A 23108-nucleotide genomic window follows, 5' to 3' on the forward strand; every position below is an offset into this window, starting at 1 on the left:
GTAGATGTTCATTGAAATGAAAAATAAACAACCTAAATTTAAAAAAAAACCCAAAAAACCAAGCTTTATACATTCTTCATATTAATTTTTGTTCAATAAACTTTTGTAGTAGTACAAAAAAAATGCTACTAGTCACGTACTTTTACTCGCTACTCAAATTATGTGTAACCAAATTCTATGGAGTTTCAAAGTGGATTATTTTTTTCATATAGAGGATTCCTTCTAAAACCCAAATTTAATGACATTTTAATAAAAGTTCTTTAAAATACATTGTATAGTATTCTCAACAGTTCTTTAGTATGACTACTGTTTTGTAATTAGGCAAAAATGTATTGTTATCTTTTAGAAAAGCGTATACTGAATATTAGCAGGTGAAATAAACAAGATTTTCTTCAAAGTAAAGTAAGATTAATGATGAGACAAGATTGGCAGCACGTAAGTGCTGAAGCCAAGTGATGGGTGTGTGGGAGTTCACTATATTTAAGTCAATTCGTAGATATGTTTAAAATAGCCTATATTTTAAGGTATGATATTATCTTGCTTTTTATAATACTGCTACAGAGTTAGTCCAATTGACTGTAATGTTTTCCATCCAACATGAACTCACTGCAGCCAGTGGGTTCTGGCTCATGACAACCCTCTATTAGGCTTCTGAGGGTGTAAATCTGAATTGGCAGAAACTGCCCAACCTTCTCCAAACCACTCAGGTTTGTTAAAATTGTGTGTTAAATAGGAGAGCTCTTGGGTGAGACCCAAAGAACCATTCAGGAATGACCAAGCTCAGAAACATGTCCGTTTCACTCAACAGTTCAAATGGGTGTGGCATTTCATTCAGGTAGCAACCATTCATTCACTCACTGGAAGCCACTCTCAGCTGACCTTCTAAGGAGGCTCTAACTAGAATGTGAGGGGGAATGCCCGTCTTTCTGTGGAGCAGCTGGTGACCTGGAACCGCCTGCTTTGCGATGGTAACACAACTCCCTCCCCACAGGACCACACAAGCTCAACGCCGCTCTGGACGTACCCATTGGTTAATCTACCTAAGCATCAGTAAATAAAACACCAAGAAACCTACTTACATGTTAAAAGAAATCAAGTGATGCTGTGGGTCCCTGAACTTATTCTCACTGCTGATGCTGGGCATCTCCATTGTTTCTTCACAGATGAAGTCTAGCAGGTCCCTGTGTTTCCTACCGTGTGTAACTGCTATTTAGGTTTTTAAAAATAAGATCTTTTCAATGATTCCAATCTCATCTTGCAAATTCCACCATGTGATCTCCAGACTGTTGTATCACCAATGTCATCCATATTTTCCAACTACTGCTCCTTTTTTCTTCTTCCCAACTTCTATGTTAAAATCACCAAAAATCATTACTGCATCTTGACTCCATGTTTGATCAATTTTAGACTGTAGAAGTTGGTAGAAATGCCCAATTTCCTAATTTTGGGCATTAATGGTTGATATGCAAATCTGAATAGTAGCTGTAATAACTGCTCTTCCCTGTATGGGTATGGACATTATTTTAGCCCTGACAGTGCTACTTCAGGACAGATCTTGAAATGATCCCTGATGATAAATAAGACATTTTTTACCTGTCAAGTCTGGCATAGTAGACCGTATGATTTGCAGCTCAGAATGATCAGTATCAGTCCACTTTAGCTCACAATTGCCTAGGATATAGATCCTTACTTGTTTAATTTCATTTTTGACAACTTCTAGTTTTCCTAGATTCAGACTGATCATTGTATGGTCTTACAAATGGGTGCTTGCAGCTATTTTTGCTCCTTTTGAGACAAGCTACTACCCTTTAGGAAAGTCTTCACAGTCATGCATTCCACCTAATAATCCCTCCTAAGTAATTAGTCTGAGCAGGCTTAAAGAGCCCTGATGGAAGAGCACAGTTATGTTGGGTTGTTAACTGAAAGGTCAGAAGTTTGAATTCACCCACTACTCTTCTGGGTGGGTAGTCTTGTCTTGTAAAGATACATCGTTACATAATCTTTACACAGCTTCCGAATCCTGATGGAGGGTCACTATGAGTTAGAATCGACTTAGTAGCAGTGGAATAAATTTGATGGGCAAGGTTTAGAGTGCGAGAAACTTGGGAGATACAAAGGAAAACTTATACCTTGCCATAGCTAATGGTTTAAAGATTCTAAATCATGTATATGTACAGCCCTAAAGACAGTAGAGAGCGGCAAGTTAGAAAGGAGGCACCAAAACAGCTCAAGGAAGTACTGAAGGGAGGATCCTTCTCAGTGAAAGGATGAGAAAAGATTTTAACAAAAAGGTAGCATTTAAGCTAAACCATGACTAAAAGTCTGTGGGAGAGAGATGGGCAATCTTTCCCTATGTGATTTACCATCTGAGAAATGAAATAGCAGGTCAGCTATGAGCGAGTTCCAACTTGATGGCAACGAGAGTTTTCTACAGACTGCAGGAGAGGTGTGGACATGTGTTAACAGCCTTCCCAATGGAAATCTGGACCAGCACAAGTAAGGAAGAAGCAGGAAGGCCAGGCAGATAAAAGGTTTATGACGGCTCCTCCGACTTGCAGAGAGCCCAAAGGCAAGTGGGAGAAACCATGATTAGACAGCTGATTCACAGAGCATCTCCAGATCCTACAAGCTGTGCAATCTGAGGCTCCGAGGAGCTACTGAAGGGGGTTTGAGGAGAGCTGACAGTTGTGAGCAGGTAGAAGTGTTGTCTTTTTTGAGGGGGAGCTGAAGGGGACTGAATGAGAGCTGCAGTGAACAAACTGAAACATCACCATAGAGTTCCCATTACCTAGAACATTCAGGTCTATTAAGTTTGGGTAAGGAAAGAGTTTGTTCCACTTTGTTTTTTAATCCCCAAACAGCTCTAGTTTAAATAGCTCCATATTTCAAACATATTTTAAATAGTTTATTTTTGTTTTCTTCTTCCCTGTTCATTGTACTAGATTGTCTTAGAAAGACAATGTAAAGGATGTAGCGGAAAAGTCCTACTTCCAGTGGTTTATTCCAACTTTAACAAAGAACAACTAAATTCAAGACAATTAAGAAAAGCTGAATTACTTTCTTATGGGCTAGAACAACTTCCTTCCTCAACCTTATTTTTATGTATGACTGCTTCCTTTTAAGCACATTAACAAGCCTGTTTGTAGGGCAGGGAGCTCTAGTGACTGGTGGTAGTGGTCTGTGCCTTCAAGTCAGAACTGACTCATAGCTAACCCTCTAGCGGGTTTTCAGAGGCACTCAATCTTACATTTCTCCCACAGAGCTGCTGGTAGATTCTAACTGTGTGCCTCTGTGTTGGTAGAATAACTCCTTATGCTAAGTCACCAGAGCTCCCTGGTGGCTTAAGGGTAAGGAATAACAACTGCCAACACAAAGGTAAGTGCTGGGGTTCGTTACAGCCTACACTGTATTCCTGAAAAATAATTCGCCACTGGACGACATTAAGTAAACAAATACAACTACAGTGTCTTATACACACAGAGGGAGCTCTGGTGCCTAGTGGACAGAGAAGGCATGGCTAAACCAGTGCCTCTCTCAGTTTAAATCCTCTGGTGGCTCAACAGAAGAAAGACAGGCAATCTCCTCTCATTCAGGTCACAGCCTCCAAAACCCCGCTGGAGGGTCTGCAATGAGTTTTTTATATAATGTAGCAATCTACAACATACACACATATAATGAATGAGTAACACTTAAGGTCTTGTATACTACTCACTAAATGTAACTTCCTCAAATAAAACTTCCAAAAGGATTATTCTCTAAAGATACACAATTTACTGTGTCAGATTTTAATATCTGTTACCTCTCCAGCACCAAAAAGCACAGAATAATAGTCCCTGTTATGATAACTCTGTAAATTCTGCATCCTTGTTCATAAGCCCAAACATTCCAGGTTAACAAATTATAACCTGAATATGTTGTTGACAACAGTTTAAAAAGATCTTAATTTAGAAAGAGGGTTTGTTTTTTCTTTTTTTTCTTTTTGTTGTTAGGAGCCACTGAGTTGAGTATGACTCATCGTGACCCTCTGAACAGTGATCTGAAGCCTGTCCTAGTCTGTGTGTCCTCGTCATTTCTGACACACTTGAACCCATTGCGGCAGTTGTGTTCAGGACTATAGAAAATGACAGAAATGCAAGATTCCACTTCTGTACTAATTCCAACTAGAAAATATTATTAGCCTCATGAAATCATATCAAAAGCAAAGAAAGGAAATAGAAGAAACAAGAACTCCAAGTTAGCTAATAAATACCTTACAAAATGGTGAAAAATACTAGTGTATCCTAAAGTGTGAGCAGCGGCATTTTCATTCACAGCTTAGTATGAAACAGTAGTTCAGTATGATGTTCTGTCTAAATTAACAACTGGCAAAATAAGTTGGCAGCTCAGCTGCTAGTGTTTCTTGAAAATGTGTCCTGTTCACTATCTGACTGGAGGAGAAGCGACGAGAAGCATGTGTGGGATGATGAGCGAGAAGTCCCAGTCCCGCTGCAGTGCGCGGGTGCTACTTCCCGATCTGCAGCCCTGGCAGGACGCGGGCGTAAGGGCTCAGGAGGTTGATGCGCTCCAGCAGGGAGGAAACCGAAAAGGAGAAGGTGGAGCTCAGAAAGCAGGATCCTACTTCTCTGAACACATCCTGTGGAGAGGAAAGACCTGGGGGACGTTACATAAGCAGCCATGTTGCCAGGACATACCTGGAGCTAAGAGATTATAACCAGTCACTCAGGACGAGGAATGTGGGACTGTCACTCAATGCTTTAAATTCCACCAGGTTGTGATCAAAGCTGGCTCTTGGCAGACAATTCGCAGTAAATGTCAGGTCCTGTCATTAATGACACCAGAGCTGGCAGATTGCATTTCACTTCCTTCACTGCTTCTCTATTAAAGAGGCCATATGAACTGTCTCCCTGCTTCGAATGTCTCCAGGCATACCGAATTCATGTGCAAAAAATCCATTAAACTGGTGGGCAGAGTGGAATGATTTATTAAGGATGTCTTCAAATTAGTATTGTGAGATAATAAATAATCCAGTTACCTCTGGGAATTGTAAACTTTGCTGGATCAGAAAAGCCTTGTTTCCTTGATGGCAATTGTCACAAGTAACAGCTCCAGTAGGAAACACGGAAGTTCTTTTAGAGAACCCTGGTGACTGTCAACTTACGTTTGTATCCTCCAGCAATGCCTGATTGGGTCAGACATCTCTGCAACTCATCAGCATCTATCTGCCCATCCTTTTGTGGCGACAAAGAACAGAAAGGATTACAACAATGATTAGTATCTGATTCTGGGATTACCTTCAGTATTCAATACAAAAAAAAAAATATCAAAGAAACGCCAATCAATGCTTACAATGAGGTGCTTTCTTAAAGAATGCCTTCTAATAGTGGACATTCTTTTTCTCATTTGCTTCCAAAAATAATTTCATGATCAAAGAACGTTATAAAACTGTTAGGTCCTTTTACACAAATGAATAATTAGGAATATAAACAACAACAACAACAAAATATAGTTCTCAATTGTAGAGCAAAGCAAGCATTCAGTTTCAGGAGGCATCATATATAATTATTATATGAAAATTAATACAGTGTGAATGTTGCTTAGTTTTGCACTTTAATATTACAAGTATCTTTCCATCATTTTCTTTACTTAAAGCTGGGATTATTGAATAAGCAAAGGTAAGCATGAGTTTGCTTATGAAGGCAGGGTAAACAGCTTCACATTTTATTACATCAAAGGTTCTGCTTCTAAGTATGCTTGGCATTGGTCTCTCTCTGAACTCAATGGCACATTCCTACCGAATCCAACCCTCTTTTCAAATCCACTGTTCCTGACAGAAAAAGAGTGCTCAGGAAGCAAGTCAAGCACGAGATTACTTGTGCTTACTAATATTTGTAGTAACCAGCTTCACATGGGTAATCTGCTCCTGCTTATGCCGGGTTCTTGAATTAGGGTTGGCAACATTGTTGTTTGGTGCCATCAGAGCATGACGCAAAGTGACTCTATGAACAAGAGATCTGAAGCCTGTCCTATCCCGTGCCATCCTTTTATTTCTGACACACTTAAGCCCATTGCTGCAGTAAAGGTCAATCCATTTCATTGAGAATCTTCCTTCTTTTCACTGACTGTCCTCTTTTCCAAGGAATAGACTCTCCTAGCAACATGCCCAAAGCAAAAGGTCTTCTTTTAATGAAGGGGAAAAAACCCAAACAAAACCACAAAAGTGAAATCAAAGTTTCTTCCTTGGCTATATCATGTGCTGCTGTATGATCATCTTCGGCTTCCAGCACTACCTTATTAATAGATGGTTAAAGTCACTGGATCAGCCTAACTTCTTTGACCCTTCCCTATTCCCAGCATGAAATCTTTCTTCCCTCCTGACCACATACTCAAATTATGTGAGGCAAGGTTTCTGCATTTTGCCTTTAATGAACACCCTGGCTGTACTTGCCCTAAGACAGACTTCTTTCTTGTGCTGGCAGTCTGTGGGATAGTCAGTATTCTTCTCCAACACCACAATTCAAAGACAGCAATTCTTTAGTTATCTTTATCCACTGTCCAACTTTCAGATGCATAAGGAGCAGTTAAAAACACCATGACCTGAACCAGGTGCACTAAAGGGCCATCCTTGCTCTTTGTGAAGATGTCCCTGAGAGGAGATTTTCCCAATAAGCACATCTTTTGATTTGTTAACTACTGACACCACAGGTGTTGAATATAGGTTCAAACAAAAGAAAATCATTAACAACGTAAATCTTTTTTCTCCACAGAGCATAATGGCTGCCCACTGATGGCAGCAGTGAGGATTTTTGTTTTCTTGATGTTGAGATATAATCAATTTTGAAAGCTGTAGTCTTTGATCTTCTGCATTAAGTGCTTCAAGTCTTCTTTACTTTCTACAAGCAAGGTTGTGTTATCTGCATAACAATGTTGACCTCTAATCCTGAGGCCACATTCTTCTTCATATAGTCTAGCTTCTTGAATGATTTACTCCACATACAGATTGACTATGTGTGGAGAAAGCATGAAGTTCTGACACACACTTTTCCTGATTTTAAATCATGCAGTATATACCCTTGTTCTACTGGGGCAACTGCTTCTTGTTTTACGTATAGGCTTCACATTAGCATAAGTAAGTATTCTGGGATTCCCATTCTTGTCAATGTTAGCCAAATTTCATGCTTTGTTATGTTACGTGTTCTGGGATTAATTCCCATTCTTCTCAATATTAGCCATAATTTGTTATGCTCCGTAGTTTGTTATGTTTAGCCAATAAAACACAAGTAAGAATGCATGAATAAACCTAATTTCTGTCTTGGTAAGAACTCAATTTTTGGTCTCAGCTAGTTGAAACTTTGAAAGCTAATAAGCATGTTAAAATTATTTTCATGAGTGTTTAAAAATGTTATTTCAATCTTCCAATCTTTCTAGGAAAGGTGTTTATACTGTGTGGTTTATCTTTTCCAGGATACACTGATGACAGTGAATGCAAAACTTAGTTCACACAGAGAAAGCCTTGATCATTTTTTCTTCTGATTTGGTGAATGGTTTATTTACTTCAACATCATTATATCTGAAAGGTACAAACCTCTCTCCCAGAGCCCTCCCCAGAACTAGCTATGGCAGAACTAGCGAGAGAAGTCATTTTCCTAGGGATTCCAAAATAAAACACCTAGATCCTTAAATGCATAGGAATTACAAGTGAAGGAGCAGGGCCAATAAACTGAATGGCGATGGGCTTGCTAAATATAGTCCAGGGCTGCTGAAAGCTAAGCAGATGGGGTCACTTACCAGTGGCAGGCAAAGGCAATCTAAGAATGCTAGGCTTGAGGTTCTGTGTTTCTTGTGGTTTCAAAGATACAGATCATTAGCAGATTAAGTAGATACTTAAGGGAAGCTCCTCCAGTTTTAGACTCAATTTTCCATTCAATGTCACAAAGTGTATTTCTTATGGTAGTATTTTATAAGGTGGTCTTACATCTTCACCCCACAATAGTCAATGGCATTTGTACATTTAAAAACAAGACCAAAAACTCACCAAACTCACCACCCTCAAGCTGATTCATAGCTGTTTTCATATTAGGATCTTGTTCTTTCTAGCTTTTGATCATAACAAAAACAAGCTGGATGCCTAAGAACATCTTAATGTCTGTGTTATAGCAAGAGTGTATATACTGTACACAGTCGTAAATAACATGCCCATGACCTCATGAAGTAAGGGCAGTGTCCTCCCTCACAGTAAAGCAAGATGAGACTGATTCTCCTGTCTCACATCTCAAAAGGTAGAGAAGTGAAAGATCTTGTGGAGGAGCTGACCCTAATTCTCTATCTAGTGTACTAGACCACACTGCCTTATAAGGACATAAAAGAGCTGATACAGCAACTGCACCAAAAGGAAACAGAGCAGTTCACAAGATTAACTTCTGGATAATACAAAAAAAGCAAGAAAGGTCTTATTTAGAAGCTGTAGGGCTTTATCTATTCCCTAAAGGAGAAACTGATGAACAATCAAATTTAACCTTAATAAATGTATCCCTTAGAATCTGGCTACACAGTCATGAATGTATTTCTTTAAATTGTACAAACAGAAGTTTATGTTCATCAGATCTTGAATGTTTTCCTTTGAAACCAGCATGCATCATGAAAACTCAGTTATAAAAACACCTTCCTACCTTACATATCTGCACAGGATGTTTATAATTCCCTATTCTATTCACACTAGATTTCATTCAACCACAAGTATGGCTTGGAAATGAACCAACATAAGTACAATGCCACGATTTGTTCTGAATGCTCCCAAGTGAATTGCTGACTGTCAATTTTCTTCTTTCTTTTGCAAAAGCAAAGGGATTAATTTCCAAAAGAAAGTTCTTTTGATGGCACCACTATCACAAAAGGTTCAGATCTGTTGTTCATAGGGTTGTTATGAGTCCTAGTACACTCCAGGACACCTAACAATGTAACAAATGGAAATGCAGAACTGGTATGTTTTTAAACCAGAGGGTAAACGAACCTGTCCAGCTACAGCAGCAAAGTAACCGTACAGCGGGTCCTGGGTTTGTCCGGGAAATGCAGGCCCGCCGGGAGCACCTCCATACTGTAGAACAGTACACACACACACACATAAGCATCATTCTGCTGAATCGATTGATTCATTCATCACTTGGTGCAGAGCCAGGCAACCGTGTGCTCTTCACTTCTTTACCTCCCCCCACGACCGATCACCCAACTCTTCTTCAATTCAGAAACTGACAACTTAGACCAAAATGTGTGTGATGTCATGAAATTAAGATCAGCTTAAGTGAAGCAACTTTAACAATCCTCTGTACCATGTTACTGAGATGACTGCAACCACGCAAGCAACTCAGGAACAGGAAGTCCTTTCCTTTTTTAAAAAAGTACGACACTTTAGAAGAGTTCTAAGAGGTTTGCAAGGCTGGCCTTGGTGAAAGGACTGTGAACCGACAGAGCCCGGGAAAAGGTCCCCGGCCGACCTGAATTTCGGGGCGAGACACTGAGATGGGGCGAAGCAGCTGCCCTGGAAACGGTTCCCAGGGCGACGCGCATCCCGGACGCCCGAGGACTCTTACGCTAGCAGATTCTACCTCACTCTTCCTCCCCGTCTCACTTTCGTTTAAAGGCAGGGAGGCGGTTCTCCCGACCATCCTGCCTTAACATGGCTGATGTTTTCAGGGGAAGCACAGAGGGCGTGGGGCAGGAAACCAACACCCAGACTGGACAGTTTTAATGTTGCAAAGTGGGAAAGTCACACAGCGGGTGTCCCGGGTCACGATCCACCCGGGGCCCCTCGGGAGGAGAATGGAGGAAGGAGAGCGAGGGAGAATGAGACAACCCGCGGGGCCCCGGGGCGAGGGAGAGGGCAGGGAGCGGCTGCGAGCGGGCGGGGAGAGCCGGCTGCGAGCGGCTGGGAGCGGCCGGACGAGGAAGCACCGCGAAGCCGCCCAGCAGCGCCTCCGCGCCCGCCGCCAAGTGTGGCCTCCCGGCGCCCCCGTAGCTCCGGGGTCACGCCCCGGCCGCACTTACCCCGCCGGGGTAGAAGCCTCCTCCGCCCGCGCCTGGATGCCCGGGGTACGACATGGCGAGAACTGCGCCGCCCACCGATTCCGCGGGCTCGTCCCCGTCCCCGCGCGCGGGCCCGCCCCCGAGCGCATCACGTGGGTCCTGGTCCCGCCCCCGGGCGCCCCGCCCCGCCCACCCACAGCCCCAGCTCTCAGAGGAATTGGCACCAGATCTGTCATCCCCAAGGTTGGTGGGTGGGCATCCGCGACCTGTGTGCTGCAGTGCGCTCACCGAGCTTTCCGCCCTTCCAAACTAATGGGACAGTCCTACGTCCAGACAATCCCTATTTTTGTCTTTTCTGCCAGTTTTGTTACTTTTTTATTAGAAAAAAGTGGAAGCAGAACGTTATATAACAACGGAGGTGTGAGATCCAAATCAGAAAGCGTCCTTGAAAAACAAGAATAAAGTTTGGAAATTGTGCAGGGACGTTGTTAGATTTGCGGTGTCTTACATCCTGACAATGGCGAGTTTCAAGCCGTCTTTTAAATTGGGCGTTGCTCAGATACGGCCTAGAATGGCAAAATATGCTTAACTGGGCTGGGCAACCTCATTCTACCCTTCCTGGGAAAAGAAATTGTTTGAATTTGCCATGATTCAAAGGGAGGGGAAATCAACAACCTAAACACCTTTCCCCCAAATGACCCAGCAACTTCCTCTATGAGAAGAGTTAAGAGGAAGTTAAAAGCACCCGGGCCAATGTTCAGGAAGGTAAGAGATCTGTACTTCATTAGTTGTTGTTGTTATGTGCCCTCGAGTCGCCTGCGACTCATAGCGACCCTATGTACAACAGCTCTAAACTCCGCTCTGTCCTGTGCCAATCGCACTGTCTCTGACACTCCCATCCCAATTATCCCAGTCACTGAATCAATCCACCTCCACCCTCCCAAGCATGACGTCCCTCTCCAAGGACCGGTCTCTCCTCACAACATGTCCAAAGTATGTCGGACAGAACCTCAGAATCCTTGCCTCCAAGGAGCCACTCGATTTAACCCTCTCCAGGACAAATCTGTTTGTTTTCCTAGCAGTCCATGGTATTCTCAATACTCCTCTCCAGCACCACAGCTCAAAGGCATCAATTCTCCTTCTATCCTCCTTGGTCGTTGTCCAACTCTCTGATGCATAACAGGTGATTGCGAAGACCATGGCCTGTATCAGACGCACCTTAGTCTCCAAAGAGACATCATTGCTCTTCAGCACTTTGGAGAGGTCCCTAACAGCAGACTTTCCCATGGCAATGCGCCTTTTAATTTCCTGGCTGCTGGTGCCAAGACTGTCCTTTTCCAACCGCTTAACACAGTTTGAAGCAGTTCAAACCAGAGGGTTTTTGTTTGGATTTACAAAGATTTTCACCACTGGCCTGATTTGCAGCATCATAGGTGATGGATGAAGAGATTGAGATTGTTAACAGCTTCAGTTTTCTTGTCTTCTACAATCAACACTCTTGGTACCACTAGTCAGAAAATTAAAAGACAAATTGCACTGGGAGAGTCTGCTGTCAAAGACCTCTCCAAAATACTGAAGAACAATGATGTCAGTATGGAGACTAAGGTGCAGGTGCGCCTGATCCAGAACACAGTCTTTGCAATTACTTGCTATGCATCAGAGTGTGAGACAATGACTAGGGATGATAGAAGGAGAATTGATGCCTTTGAGATGTGGTGCTGGAGAAGAGTATTGAATATACTATGGACTTCTAGGAGAACAAACAGATTTGTCCTAGAGAGGGTGAAATCAGCCTGCTTCTTGAAGGCAAGGATTCTGAAGCTTTGTCTGACATACTTTGGGCATGTTGCAAGAAGTGACCAGTCCTTGGAGAGAGACATATTGCTTGGGAGGTTAGAGGGACAGTGCAAGAGATGAAGACCCTTGATGAGATGGTTTGCTTCAGTGACTGAGGTAATGGGGGTAAGTGTATCAGAGGCAATGAGATTGGCACAGCATAGAGCAGGGTTTACTGTTGTTGTACACAGGGTTGTGATGAGTCACAAGCAACTCGATGACACATAACAACAATAACTTGAATCACACAGGAAGTTGCTTTTTTTTTTTTTGCTTGTGACAATAAAGGATTAAACCTATTTTTCTGAATTTTAATGTCCTCAGGAAGTCCTTAAGCAAGTAGCTGCTGTGCAAGTTACACAGAAAGATTAAAAGAATCTTCAGAAATTTTAGATTTGTAAGATCATAGGTGACACAGATAGTTAGCATTTGAAGAGTTTGGATGTTCTCAGTATTGCCACAGTAGAAAGGTCTGGCACTCTTCTGTAAAGAATGTTGCTTTTGTTGTTGTTGTATACCATGGAGTCAGATCAGACTCATAACTGACCTTCCAGTGAGTTTTTTAGAGGTTGTAAATAACACAGGAGGAGATTGCCCATCTTTTCCCCATGGAAAAGTTGATGAATTGGATCCACATGCCCATGCAACTGCTTACCACTAAACCACCAAGAAACCCTATGCAATAGTTTGGGGTTTTTTTGAGGGTGGGGAAAACAGTTCTAAACACAGGATGTTCTGGTGAGTGGGAATCCATGTAAAGGCTGTGTCCACAGAACCTGCTGAGTGTAGCCCTGTGCTCGATATGAGTACACCTGACTCCTCCACTTCAAGCTTCTGGGCAGGAAGTAACTTCCCTCTCTTAAGTCTTTGGTCTTTTTAAGTACTTCAAAAATTAAAGTCTTGACTTTTGAGAAAAAAATTCTAAAAAAAGACCTATGTTTTCCCCATTGTTATTGTGTCTGATTCTACAATTAAATTATTGCTTTTAAATAACTCTTGAATTTATCTCTCTTGATAACACAAGAAACTATCGATCTTCTTAACTCTAGGAATTATTAAGGTAGAATAGTCATTTTATGGGTTTTTTGGCCTCTTGTTGAAGCCTTTTTTTCCCCTCCCCCGGAAAGAGTGAAGCCTAGAGAGTGAAAGCTGAACCTCTTTACCTAACATTGTATTTTAAAAATTGACTGTGAACTCTTTCAAGATTCAGATTTGAAAGAAATGTATAGTATATAAAATATGTTTGGAAGCAGGAGTGGTATCCACTTCCTAAACAACATGCCTCTGGAAACTCTATGAACTTTGATAAATGTTGATAGTTACAGAAAAGCTTCAGGTCTTTTGTTCATATGATCATTATGAGTCGACTCGATGGCAATCAACAACAACATAAAATATGTGGAGAAGGAAAAATATGCAACAATGAATAAATAAGGGGGAAAATACATAGAAATATGCAGAATTATTTTTGGTGTTATGTGCTATCAAGTTGGTTTCAGCTCATAATGACCAAATGTACAGTAGCTGTAAACCCTGCCCTATCCTGAAACAGTCTTTTTGACTCTGACACACCTAACCCCATTACCCTGGTTATCATGTCAATCTATCTCATCTGGAGTCTTCCTCTCCTACGTTGTCCCTCCACCCTTACAAGCATGATGTCCTTATCCAAGAACTGGTTCCTCCTGGCCACGTATCCAAAGTTTGTTAGAAGGAGCTTCAAAATACTTGCCTCCAGGGAGAAACTTGGTTTCCCTCTCTCCAAAACAGAACTATTTTTTCTTCTGGCGGCCCATGGTATGTTCAATACTTTTCTCCAGCACCACAACTCAAAGACATCAATTCTTCTGTCATCCTTTGTCATTGTCCAGCTCTCTGGTGCATAGCAATCAATTGCAAAGGCCATGGCCTGGATCAGGCACACCTTAGTGCCTAGACTGACATCATTTTTCTTTAGGACTTTGGTCCTAAAGGACTTTAGGTCCCTGACAGTAGATTTCCTCAATCCTATTTGTCTTTTGATTTCCTGGCTGCTGGTGCCAAGTGGATTGTGGATCCAAGCAAGCCTGAAATTGTTAAACTCTCTCTCTTCTCCATCTATTGTGGTGCTGCCAATTGGCCAAGTGGTGAGAATCTTTGTCTTCTTGATGTTGAGCTTTAATCCCTAGTGAAAACTATAGCCCTTGACCTTTTGCAGCAAACACTTCAGGTCCTCCTCAGTTTTGGCAAACAAGGTTATCTGCATAACATAGGTTGTTGATGAGTCTTCCACCAATCCCAATGCCACATTCCTCCTCAGAAAGCCCAGCCTCTTCAATCATATGTTCTGCATACCGATTGAAAAGATACGGAGATAGGAAGCATACCTGATACACTCCTTTTCTAATTTTGAACCATGCAGTGCTTCCTTGCTCTGTTCTGAGGACTGCTTTCTGATCTAAGTATAGGTTTTGCAGGAGCACAACCACAATCAAATATTCTCATTCTTAAATGGCTGAAGGTTTACCAAATTGTCATTTAACCCACCTTTAGTCATTCTCCTACTGCTTTTTGATCAGGGATTTTAATAGAGTGTTGAAAATGAAATTCCTTAAAATTATTTTTAATAAATTGCCAGCAAAACAATAGCCAGTGATGTACTATATATGGAACAGTTTTAAATAACCCTTCTATGTCTTCATAAAATTCAGTAAGATTCTAAGAAGATATGTATTGATTAGGTTCTGCTTCTGTTTACAAGGCAGGGAAAGTTGGCAGACCATGAATGAAAAACTTTAAATATATGGCTGTTCCCTTCTCCAGGAACACCTTGAGGTAGGTGCTTGCTGTTGCATACGTTAAAGAGATGAAGAAAGAAGAGCTGAGGAAACTTGCCCAGTGGGATCTGCTGCCAAGCAGTGCGACTCTGAAATCTATGCTCAAAACCAGTGGTCAGCAAACTTTGTAAAGGGAAAATCAACAAGAGGGCTATGGGTTCACTGTTTTAGACTCTGCATGCCACACAGTTTCTATAGCTTTACGCATCTCTATGGACCGTAACAGGAAAACACCAACAGACAAATCTCTGTGGAGCAGTTGTGCTGTAACCCAAGGAGTTGCCATCAATGGGGGTGGCTCTGGTGGTCTCTGCCTACTGATGATGGTGGTCAAAGTGCCTTCGTCCCAAGCTTCAGAGTCAACAAGTGAGAATGACTGAGTATTAATATAACTTTATTTATGGGCACTGAAATTTGATTTTCCTGTCATTTTCATAGGTCATGAAATAGTATTATTTTTATTTCCCCCCCTCAACCATTTAAAAAAGGTAAAATCTGTTCACCATCTTTGCCTCTAAGGAGCAACTTACTTATATTTTCATTTTGAACCAAATCTGCACACTAGAGGAGTAAAAACCTCATACTATCAAGTCTTTTCATATCCTTTCATTTGCAAAGCATTTCAAGAAATTCTGCAACAGAGGACCCAAGCTGTATATGAATATTTATAACGTTAAAATTATATACATGGCTGGTCTAGGGAGCAAAAGTATTGTGCTATTTGTCCCGACATTTCACTAAGGTTGGAAAAAGATGGAGTTATGCTATAGTAATTGAGGACTGTAATAGAGGCCTAGGTTAGGCAGAGTACCAAGTGAGATTTATAGAGTGATAAAAGGGTCTTACTTATAAACAACCTGCACTATGCAAATGACACAACTTTGCTTGCCAAAATTGAGGAGTACTTACTTGAAGCATTTGCTGCAAAAGATCAAGAACTGCAGGCTTCAATATGAATTGCATCTCAACACCAAGAAAAAGATCCTTGCCACTGGGCTAATAAGCAACATCATGATAAATGGTAAAAGATTGTGCTTGTTAATGATTTCATCTTGCTTGGATCCACATTCAACACTGTTGGAACCAGTAGTCAGGAAATTAAAAGACAAGCTGCATTAGGAAAATCTGCTGTCAAGGACCTCTCCAAAGTGATAAAAAGCAATGATATTAGTCTAGAGACTAAGGTGCATCTGATCCATAGAAGGCCATGGCCGCCTTAATTGCTTGCTATGGGTCTGAGAGATAGACAATAAATAAGGATGATAGAAGAATAATAGATGCCTTGGAGTTGTGATGCTGGAGAAGAGTATTAAAGACACTATTGGCTGCCAAGAGAACAAACAGGTCTGTCCTAGAGAGGGTGAAACCAAATTGCTGCTTAGAGGCAAGGATGTTGAAGCTCAGTCTTGCATGCTTTGGTCATGTTGCCAGGAAACATGAAAAGTCCTTGGAAAAGGGCATTACACTTAGAAGACCCAGTGTAGGAGAGGAAGACCCTGCATGAGATGGATTGACACAGTGACTATGGCAGTGGGGTCAGGTGTGTCAGAGATGATGAGACTGGATCAGGATAGGGCAAGATTCAGGGTTGTCCTTTATAGGGTCACTATGACTTGTAGGTCCATAACAACAATTTTATAGCTTTATAGGTTTATAGATAAAGTTTATAGGTTTTGACTCATGGTAATCCTATAAAACAGAACTGTATAGGGTTTTTAATGGCCAACTTTTCTTCTGAGACACCTCTGCACTTAAAGTGCCAAACATGTACACCACCGTAAGGTATATGTTGTTGTTATGTGCAATCAAGTTGCCTGCAACTCATAGTGACGCTATGTACATTAGCTCTGAACTCTGCCATATCCTGAGCCAATCTCATTGTCTCCCACACATCTAATCCCAATTCTCCAGTCACTGAGTCAATCCATCTCATCCTGGGTCTTCCTATCCTGTGCTGTCCCTCCACCATAACAAGCATGATGACCCACTCCAATGACTGATTCCTCCTGGCTATGTGCCCAAAGTATGTGAGACAGAGCTTCAAAATCCTAGCCTCAAGGGAGAAGCTTAGTTTCACCCTCTCCATTATGAACCTGTTTGTTCTCCTGGCAGTTCATTATATATTCAACACTCTTCTCCAGCACCACAACTCAAAGGCATCCATCGATCCTTCTTTTTATCATCCTTAATTATTGTCCAGCTCTCTGATGCATAGCAAGTGATGGCAAAGATCATTGCCTGGATCAGTCACATCTTAGTCTCCATACTGACATCATTGCTCTTTAGTACTTCCCTGACAGCAGACTCCCAAAGCAATTCGTCTTTTGATTTCCTGGCTGCTGGTGCCAAGAGTGTTGATTGTGAAACCAAGAAAACTGAAGCTGTTAACAATCTCAATCTCTTCATCATCTATCATGAAACTGCCAATTTGACCAGTGATTAGAATCTTTGTTTTCTTGATAATGAGCTTCAATCTCTATTGAAGGCTGCAGTACTTGACTTTCTGCAGTAAATGCCTCATGTCCTCCTCAGCTTCAGCAAGCAAGGTTGTGTCATCTGCATAATGCAGGTTGTTGATGAGTGTACCTCCAAACCTGATGCCACATTGCTCCTTATAAAGTCTAGATTCCAGAATGATCTGTTCTGCATATAGATTAAAAAGAAATAGGGATAGGATACATCCCCGACACACACCTTTCCTGATTCTGAAACATGCAGTGTTTCCCTGCCCTGTTTTATTGCTTCCTCATCCAAGTATAGGTTTTCTGTGAGCACAATCATGTGTTTTGGGATCCCCATTTTTTTTCAATAGTAGCCACAATTTGTTGTGATCCACAGTCAAATGCCTTTGCATAGTCAGTGAAACACAGATAGATAGCTATTCCTCTGGTACTCTCTACTTTCAGCTAAGATCCATCTGATGTTGGCTATGATCCATATCAGGGTTATTTTGGAAACCTTTGTGATAATCTGCACATTAACTTATGTTACAGGTGAATGAATTTGTTGTTGTTTTTGTGTGCATTAGAGTCTGAACCAACCCACAGCTGAACCTCTGCCAGGTTCTCAGAGGCAGTTACTCTCATGGGAGGAGATCCTTCTCCCACAGAGCAGCTAGTGGCTTTGAACGCCTTTGGGATTTCAGTGCAGCTTTTTGCTACTAGGCCACCAAAACCAAAAAAATCGAAATCTTATTGCCATGGAGTCATGCAACTCATTTAACCCTATAGGTCAGAGTAGAATTTTTAAGGCTTTGAATCGTTACCATAACAGATTGTCTCATCTTTCTCTCTTGAAGCAACTCATGGACTTGAACTGACAGCCTTTGGATTAGCAGTTGAATTCTTTAACCACTGTGCCACCAGAGATCCAAACAACCTCGCTAGTCTCTTAAATGGCTGATCTAGCTTGCTGCTAATATTCTGCCTTCTTAGACACAAGCTATGGCAATATCTGCATTTAGATAGAATTACACCTACTTGGTGTAAGTAATTGCATGTTGTGCTGCTAAGTGTAAGGTTAACAGTTCAAATCTACAAGCCATTTTACAAGAAAAAAGATGGACAATCTCCCCTGGTCAAGATTTATACCTTTTCCCCATTCCGATGTGTGCCCACCACTCCAATTCATTTTTACTTATGTTTTTAAAAGACATATGGACACTTTCTTTGTTCCTGGAAAAGAGTTAAAGAGCTTAGTCTACCATTCAGCCTGAACTGCCTTCGATAAGTGGGGAAAGAAACAGTCTAAGGAAATGCAGTTGTTTCACCATTTCCAGAAGTTGATTAATCACAGGTCTAAGGTATCAGGAAGAAATGTGCAATAGCGTTTACTGGATTAAGGTCACAACTTCCTTTTATCTCTGTTCTGAGTGTGATATGTTATGACTTAAAGACGTCTCAGAGAGAAACTCATATCTCTAAATATACGGAAAGCAATGCTAGCATGTTGTTGTTAAGTGTCATCGAGTTGCCTGCTACTCCTAGTGAACCTGCGTACAACAGCTCTGAATCCTGCCCTATCTTGTGCCAATTTCACTGTCTCTGACAGGAGTGGCATCCACTTCCTAAATAACATGCCTCTGGAAACCTTATGAACTTTGATAAATATTGATAGTTGTGGAGGGGCTTCAAGCCTTTTATTCACAGGGTGACTGTGAGTTGTGCTCTATTCAAAGGCAATCAACAACAACCACTGGCACAACTACTTATATTACCCCAGTCACTTAGGCATTCGATCTCATGCAGGGGCTTCCTCTCTTGCACTGTCCCCCCGCCCTTCCAATTATGATGCCCTTCTCCAAGGATTTGACCCTCCTGGTAATATTCCCAAAGTATGGAAGACAGAGCTTCAAAATTATTTCTTCTAAGAAGCATCCACATTTCACCCTCTCTAGGACAGAACTATTTATTCTCTTATCAGTTCATGGTATGCTCAATACTTTTCTCCAGCACCACAACTCGAAGGCATTGATTCTTCTTCTTCTGTATCTTTAGTAATTGTTTGGCTTGCTGATGCTTAGCAAATAATTGTGAAGACCATAGCTTGGATCAAGCACACCTTAGTCTCTATACTGACATTGTTGCTCTTCAGTACTCTGGAGAGGTTCCTGACAGCAGATTTTCCCAATACAATGAAAACAAAGATTCTTACCACTGGACTCATGGGCAACATCATGGTGGATGGAGAAGAAATTGCCAAAAGCTTCATCTTACTTGAATCCATAATTAACACCCTTAGTGACAGCAGTCAGGAAATAAGGAGACACATTGCACTGGGAAAAATCTGTAGTTAGGGACCTTTCTAAATTATTGAAGATTAATGATGTCAGTTTGAGGACTAAGGTGCATCTGATTCAGGCCATTGTTTTTCCAAACACTTGCCATGTATCAGAGAGCTGGACAATGAATAGAGATGACAGAATAATTGATGTCTTTGAGCTATGGTGTTGGAGAAAAGCACTGAACATCCCATAGATGGCCAAGTGAACAAACAAATATGTCTTGGAAAGGGTGCAGCTGGAGTGCTCTTTGGAAGCAAGAATGTTGAGGCTTCACCTCACACACTTTGTGCATGTTGCTAGGAGGGGCTATTCCTTGGAGAAGGACATGATGCTTAGAAGGGTGGTCGGCGAAAGAGAAGAAGACCCTCAGCCAGGTGGATTGACACAATGACTTCACAATGCGCTCTAGAGTATCAGGAAATGTGAAGATGGCACAGGACACGACGGGATTTAGATCTGCTGTTCATAGTTTCATTATGAGTCATACTTGACTTGATGGCACCCAACAAAAACAACAACAATGCGTCTTTTTATTTTCTGTCTGTTGATTGTGAAACCAAGAAAGCTGAAGCTGTTAATATTTTTAATCTTTTCTCCATCTATCGCCATGTTACCAATTGGCCCAGTGATGAAGATCTTTGTTTTCTTGATGTTAAGCTTTAATCCACATTGAAGGCTATAGTCCTTGACCTTCAGCAATAAATACCGTCTCCCTTAAGATTGTTGGGGAAGAGTTTGAAGACTAGGACTTTTGCCTTAGGAATAGAAGAAACCCTTTCAATGTTTGAGAAATCATGTAGCCGTGAAATTTTTTGTTGTTGTTAATGTTGTGTACCATTGAGTTGGAACTGCCCATTCGCTGATTCTCCAGTATGATTTTTGAGGCAGTAATAATTTGGGATGTGATTGTCATTCTTTCTCCCATGGGGCAGGTAGTGGATTCAAACTGTGTCTTAAAATTCTTTATTGATATTGTAATTAACACACATGGAAAATATTTAACAACATGTCTGAAACCTTGTAGGGCACAATGAATCGAGTAGAGAAGTCCTTGATGAGGGAAATCTTCTAAATCTGGGCCATAAACTGTGTGGCTATTGAGTATTTGAGGAACTAAGTTAAAAAATCCAGCCTGAGTAGTGACTCAGTCCACAGGAAGTTGTGCTGATGACCCAAAGGTTAGCAACTCTCTGATGATTCAAATCCACCAGCAGCTTCTTGGGAGAAACATAAGCACTCTCCTCCCATGCAATCTACAGCCCTGTCACACTCATTGAAGGGTCAGTATGAGTTGGTCTGACTCAACAGCAAAGAATTTAATGGGTCACTAAGTGACCATACATTTCCCATCTCTCTGATGCTTGGCAAGTGATTGTGAAGACCATGGCCTGGGTCAAATTTTAATCTCTAGACTGTTATCTTCACTCTTCAGACTCTGGAGAGGTCCCTAACAGCAGACTTCCCTAGAGCAATTCGTCTTTTGATTTCCTGGCTGTTAGTGCCAAGAATGTTGCTTGTGGACCTGACCAAGGTGAAATTGTTAACAATCCTAATCTCTTCTCCATCTGTCTTCAGAAAGCTGGACAATGAGTAAGATTGACAGAAGAATTGCTTCTTTGAGTTGTGATGCTGGAGAAGAATACTGAACAAAAGAACAAACATCTCTCCTAAAAAGGGTGAAACCAGGTTGCTCTCTGGAGGCAAGGATTTTGAAGCTCAGTCTTACATACTTTGGGCATGTTCCTAGGCAGGACAAGTCCTTGGAGAAAATCATTATGCTTGGAGGGTAGAGCGACAATGCAGGAGAAGAAGACCCTGAATGAGATGTACTGACACAGTGACTGGGGTCACTGTAGGTGTAATAGGGGCAGGTGTGTAGAAGACAGTGAGATAGGCTCAGGATAGGCCAGGGTTCAGAGCTATTCTGCAGAGGGTTGCTGTGAGTCACAGGCAATGTGATGGCACATAACAATAACAACAACATGGTATCAATCCTGATGACACAGCTTCTACACAGAGCAAGATGTACAATAAGATACTAGGGTCTGATGGTTTCCAGATCATGAGGATGGCTCAGGATGGAGGAAGGGTCTCTTTGGGTCATAGTCAAGTCAAAGTCATCTCACAACAACAAAAACAGCAACAGCAATAAGCATGGGAGAGACTGGGAAAGAGGCTAAGAAAAGCACCCAACTAAAATTCTGAGGAAGGAAAAATTACTGTCTTTCATTCCCAAGTACCCACCTGAATGAACTTCTTTCCAGAAAGTCAAATTTAAAAGTCAAAGTTGGCTATTTGTAAATTGGCACCACTAGCTCATAAATAGCACCTCACTAGTGGTCCAAGCCCACCATCATCTGTGCTGGAGGAAGCTGGGACACAGTGACGGCAGCAATGGATGAAAGTAAGTCAGAGATGGTGAGGATGGCACAGGATAGAACGACTATCAGATCTGCTCTCTATAGGATACTTAACTTGACAGCGCCTAACAACAACAACAATGGTGCACTGGGGCGTTGGCTATGAGTCCATTCCAACTCAACAGCAATGAGTTTTTTGAGTATAAGTAAATTGCCATAACATAACTATCTGACTTCTCCCCAAGATAGTCCTTGACCATTGTCATATGCAGAAATTCCCTGGTAACAAACCAGGGAAGTGATTGTGAAGACCATGGCCTGGATCAGATTTTAGTCTCTAGACTGGCATCTTTGCTCTTCAGACTCTGGAGAGGTCCCTGACAGCAGACTTTCCTAGAGCAATTTGTCTTTTGATTTTCTGGCTGTTAGTGCCAAAATTGTGGACCTGAGCACATTGAAATTGTTAATAATCTCAATCTACTTGGCTTTTAATGTTATGTCAATTTCTCCTCATTTTCAAACAATTGAACCAATCACTATTCACAACAGGGATTTCTAACAGACTAGTGGGTAAAGTAAGGAAGAATGATGTTTTGCTCCTATGGGATTCACAGCCATTGAAAACCTGCTGCAGGGTCAGCTATGAATTGGTTCCAACTAACCAGTGATGAGTTTGAGGTTTTCTTAAGCTTACTCACAACAAACTTTATCACCATCACCTTCACTAGCTGCATGTGTGGCTTTTAAGTCCTTGAAAAGGCATCAAGTCTAGTTTGTAACTTGAAGACTTCCTGTATAGTCGGTGGTAAACACAGAGAAAGGAACCTGGATTAATTGAGTTCTGTTTCTGTATTTTATAGAGAAGCCACCAATTGTGGTATTATTATAGTGGAAAACAGAGACTGGGTCTGTCATAATTTACTGCCATATTGAAACCTAATCTATATGGTAAAAGTAACATTTTCTCAGTCATTCAAGATTTTATATAAGAGTCAAATTATCTCAATATGAACATTACTTGAAGGTATAGGTATTTTCTAGATAAACAATGTCTTGAAAAATCTAGAATTACTATTCAATTAAGCAACTTGTTTCCAGTTTATTGAAAGGGGAGGAGCGGTTAGAATATAAAGTATCTCTGATGTTCTCAGTGCCTAAGAGAAAGAAAGGAAACTTTTTCTGTTTATAGATAAGAGGAATTTTGGGTAAATGAATTCTCTAGGAAGCTGAAGTGGCATCAAAACCATCAACTTTTGCTTTTTAGTTCTTTCTGACTCTTTTTTTTTTTGTTCATGT

General features: G+C 41.3%; 1 protein-coding gene across 2 annotated transcripts in view; it reads right to left on the bottom strand.

The window, feature by feature from the left end:
• SRI (sorcin) overlaps positions 1–23108 on the bottom strand; it is a 37485-nt gene that overhangs the window by 7296 nt on the left and 7081 nt on the right. The window contains exons 1-3 of one of the 2 annotated variants that reach the window (XM_006891451.1): positions 10039–10105; positions 9008–9091; positions 5159–5228 (exon numbers count right to left, since the gene is read on the bottom strand). In XM_006891451.1, coding sequence (XP_006891513.1) covers positions 5159–5228; positions 9008–9091; positions 10039–10092 — 208 coding nt within the window. In that variant the 5' untranslated portion in view covers positions 10093–10105. Of the gene's footprint in view, positions 1–5158; positions 5229–9007; positions 9092–10038; positions 10106–23108 lie in introns of those variants that run through there. The other variant, XM_006891452.1, reaches the window with a different exon arrangement.

Source organism: Elephantulus edwardii, unplaced genomic scaffold (genome assembly GCF_000299155.1).
Source record: "Elephantulus edwardii isolate Elephantulus edwardi_28Jun2011 unplaced genomic scaffold, EleEdw1.0 scaffold00098, whole genome shotgun sequence".
In the NCBI taxonomy this organism is placed as follows: domain Eukaryota; kingdom Metazoa; phylum Chordata; class Mammalia; order Macroscelidea; family Macroscelididae; genus Elephantulus; species Elephantulus edwardii.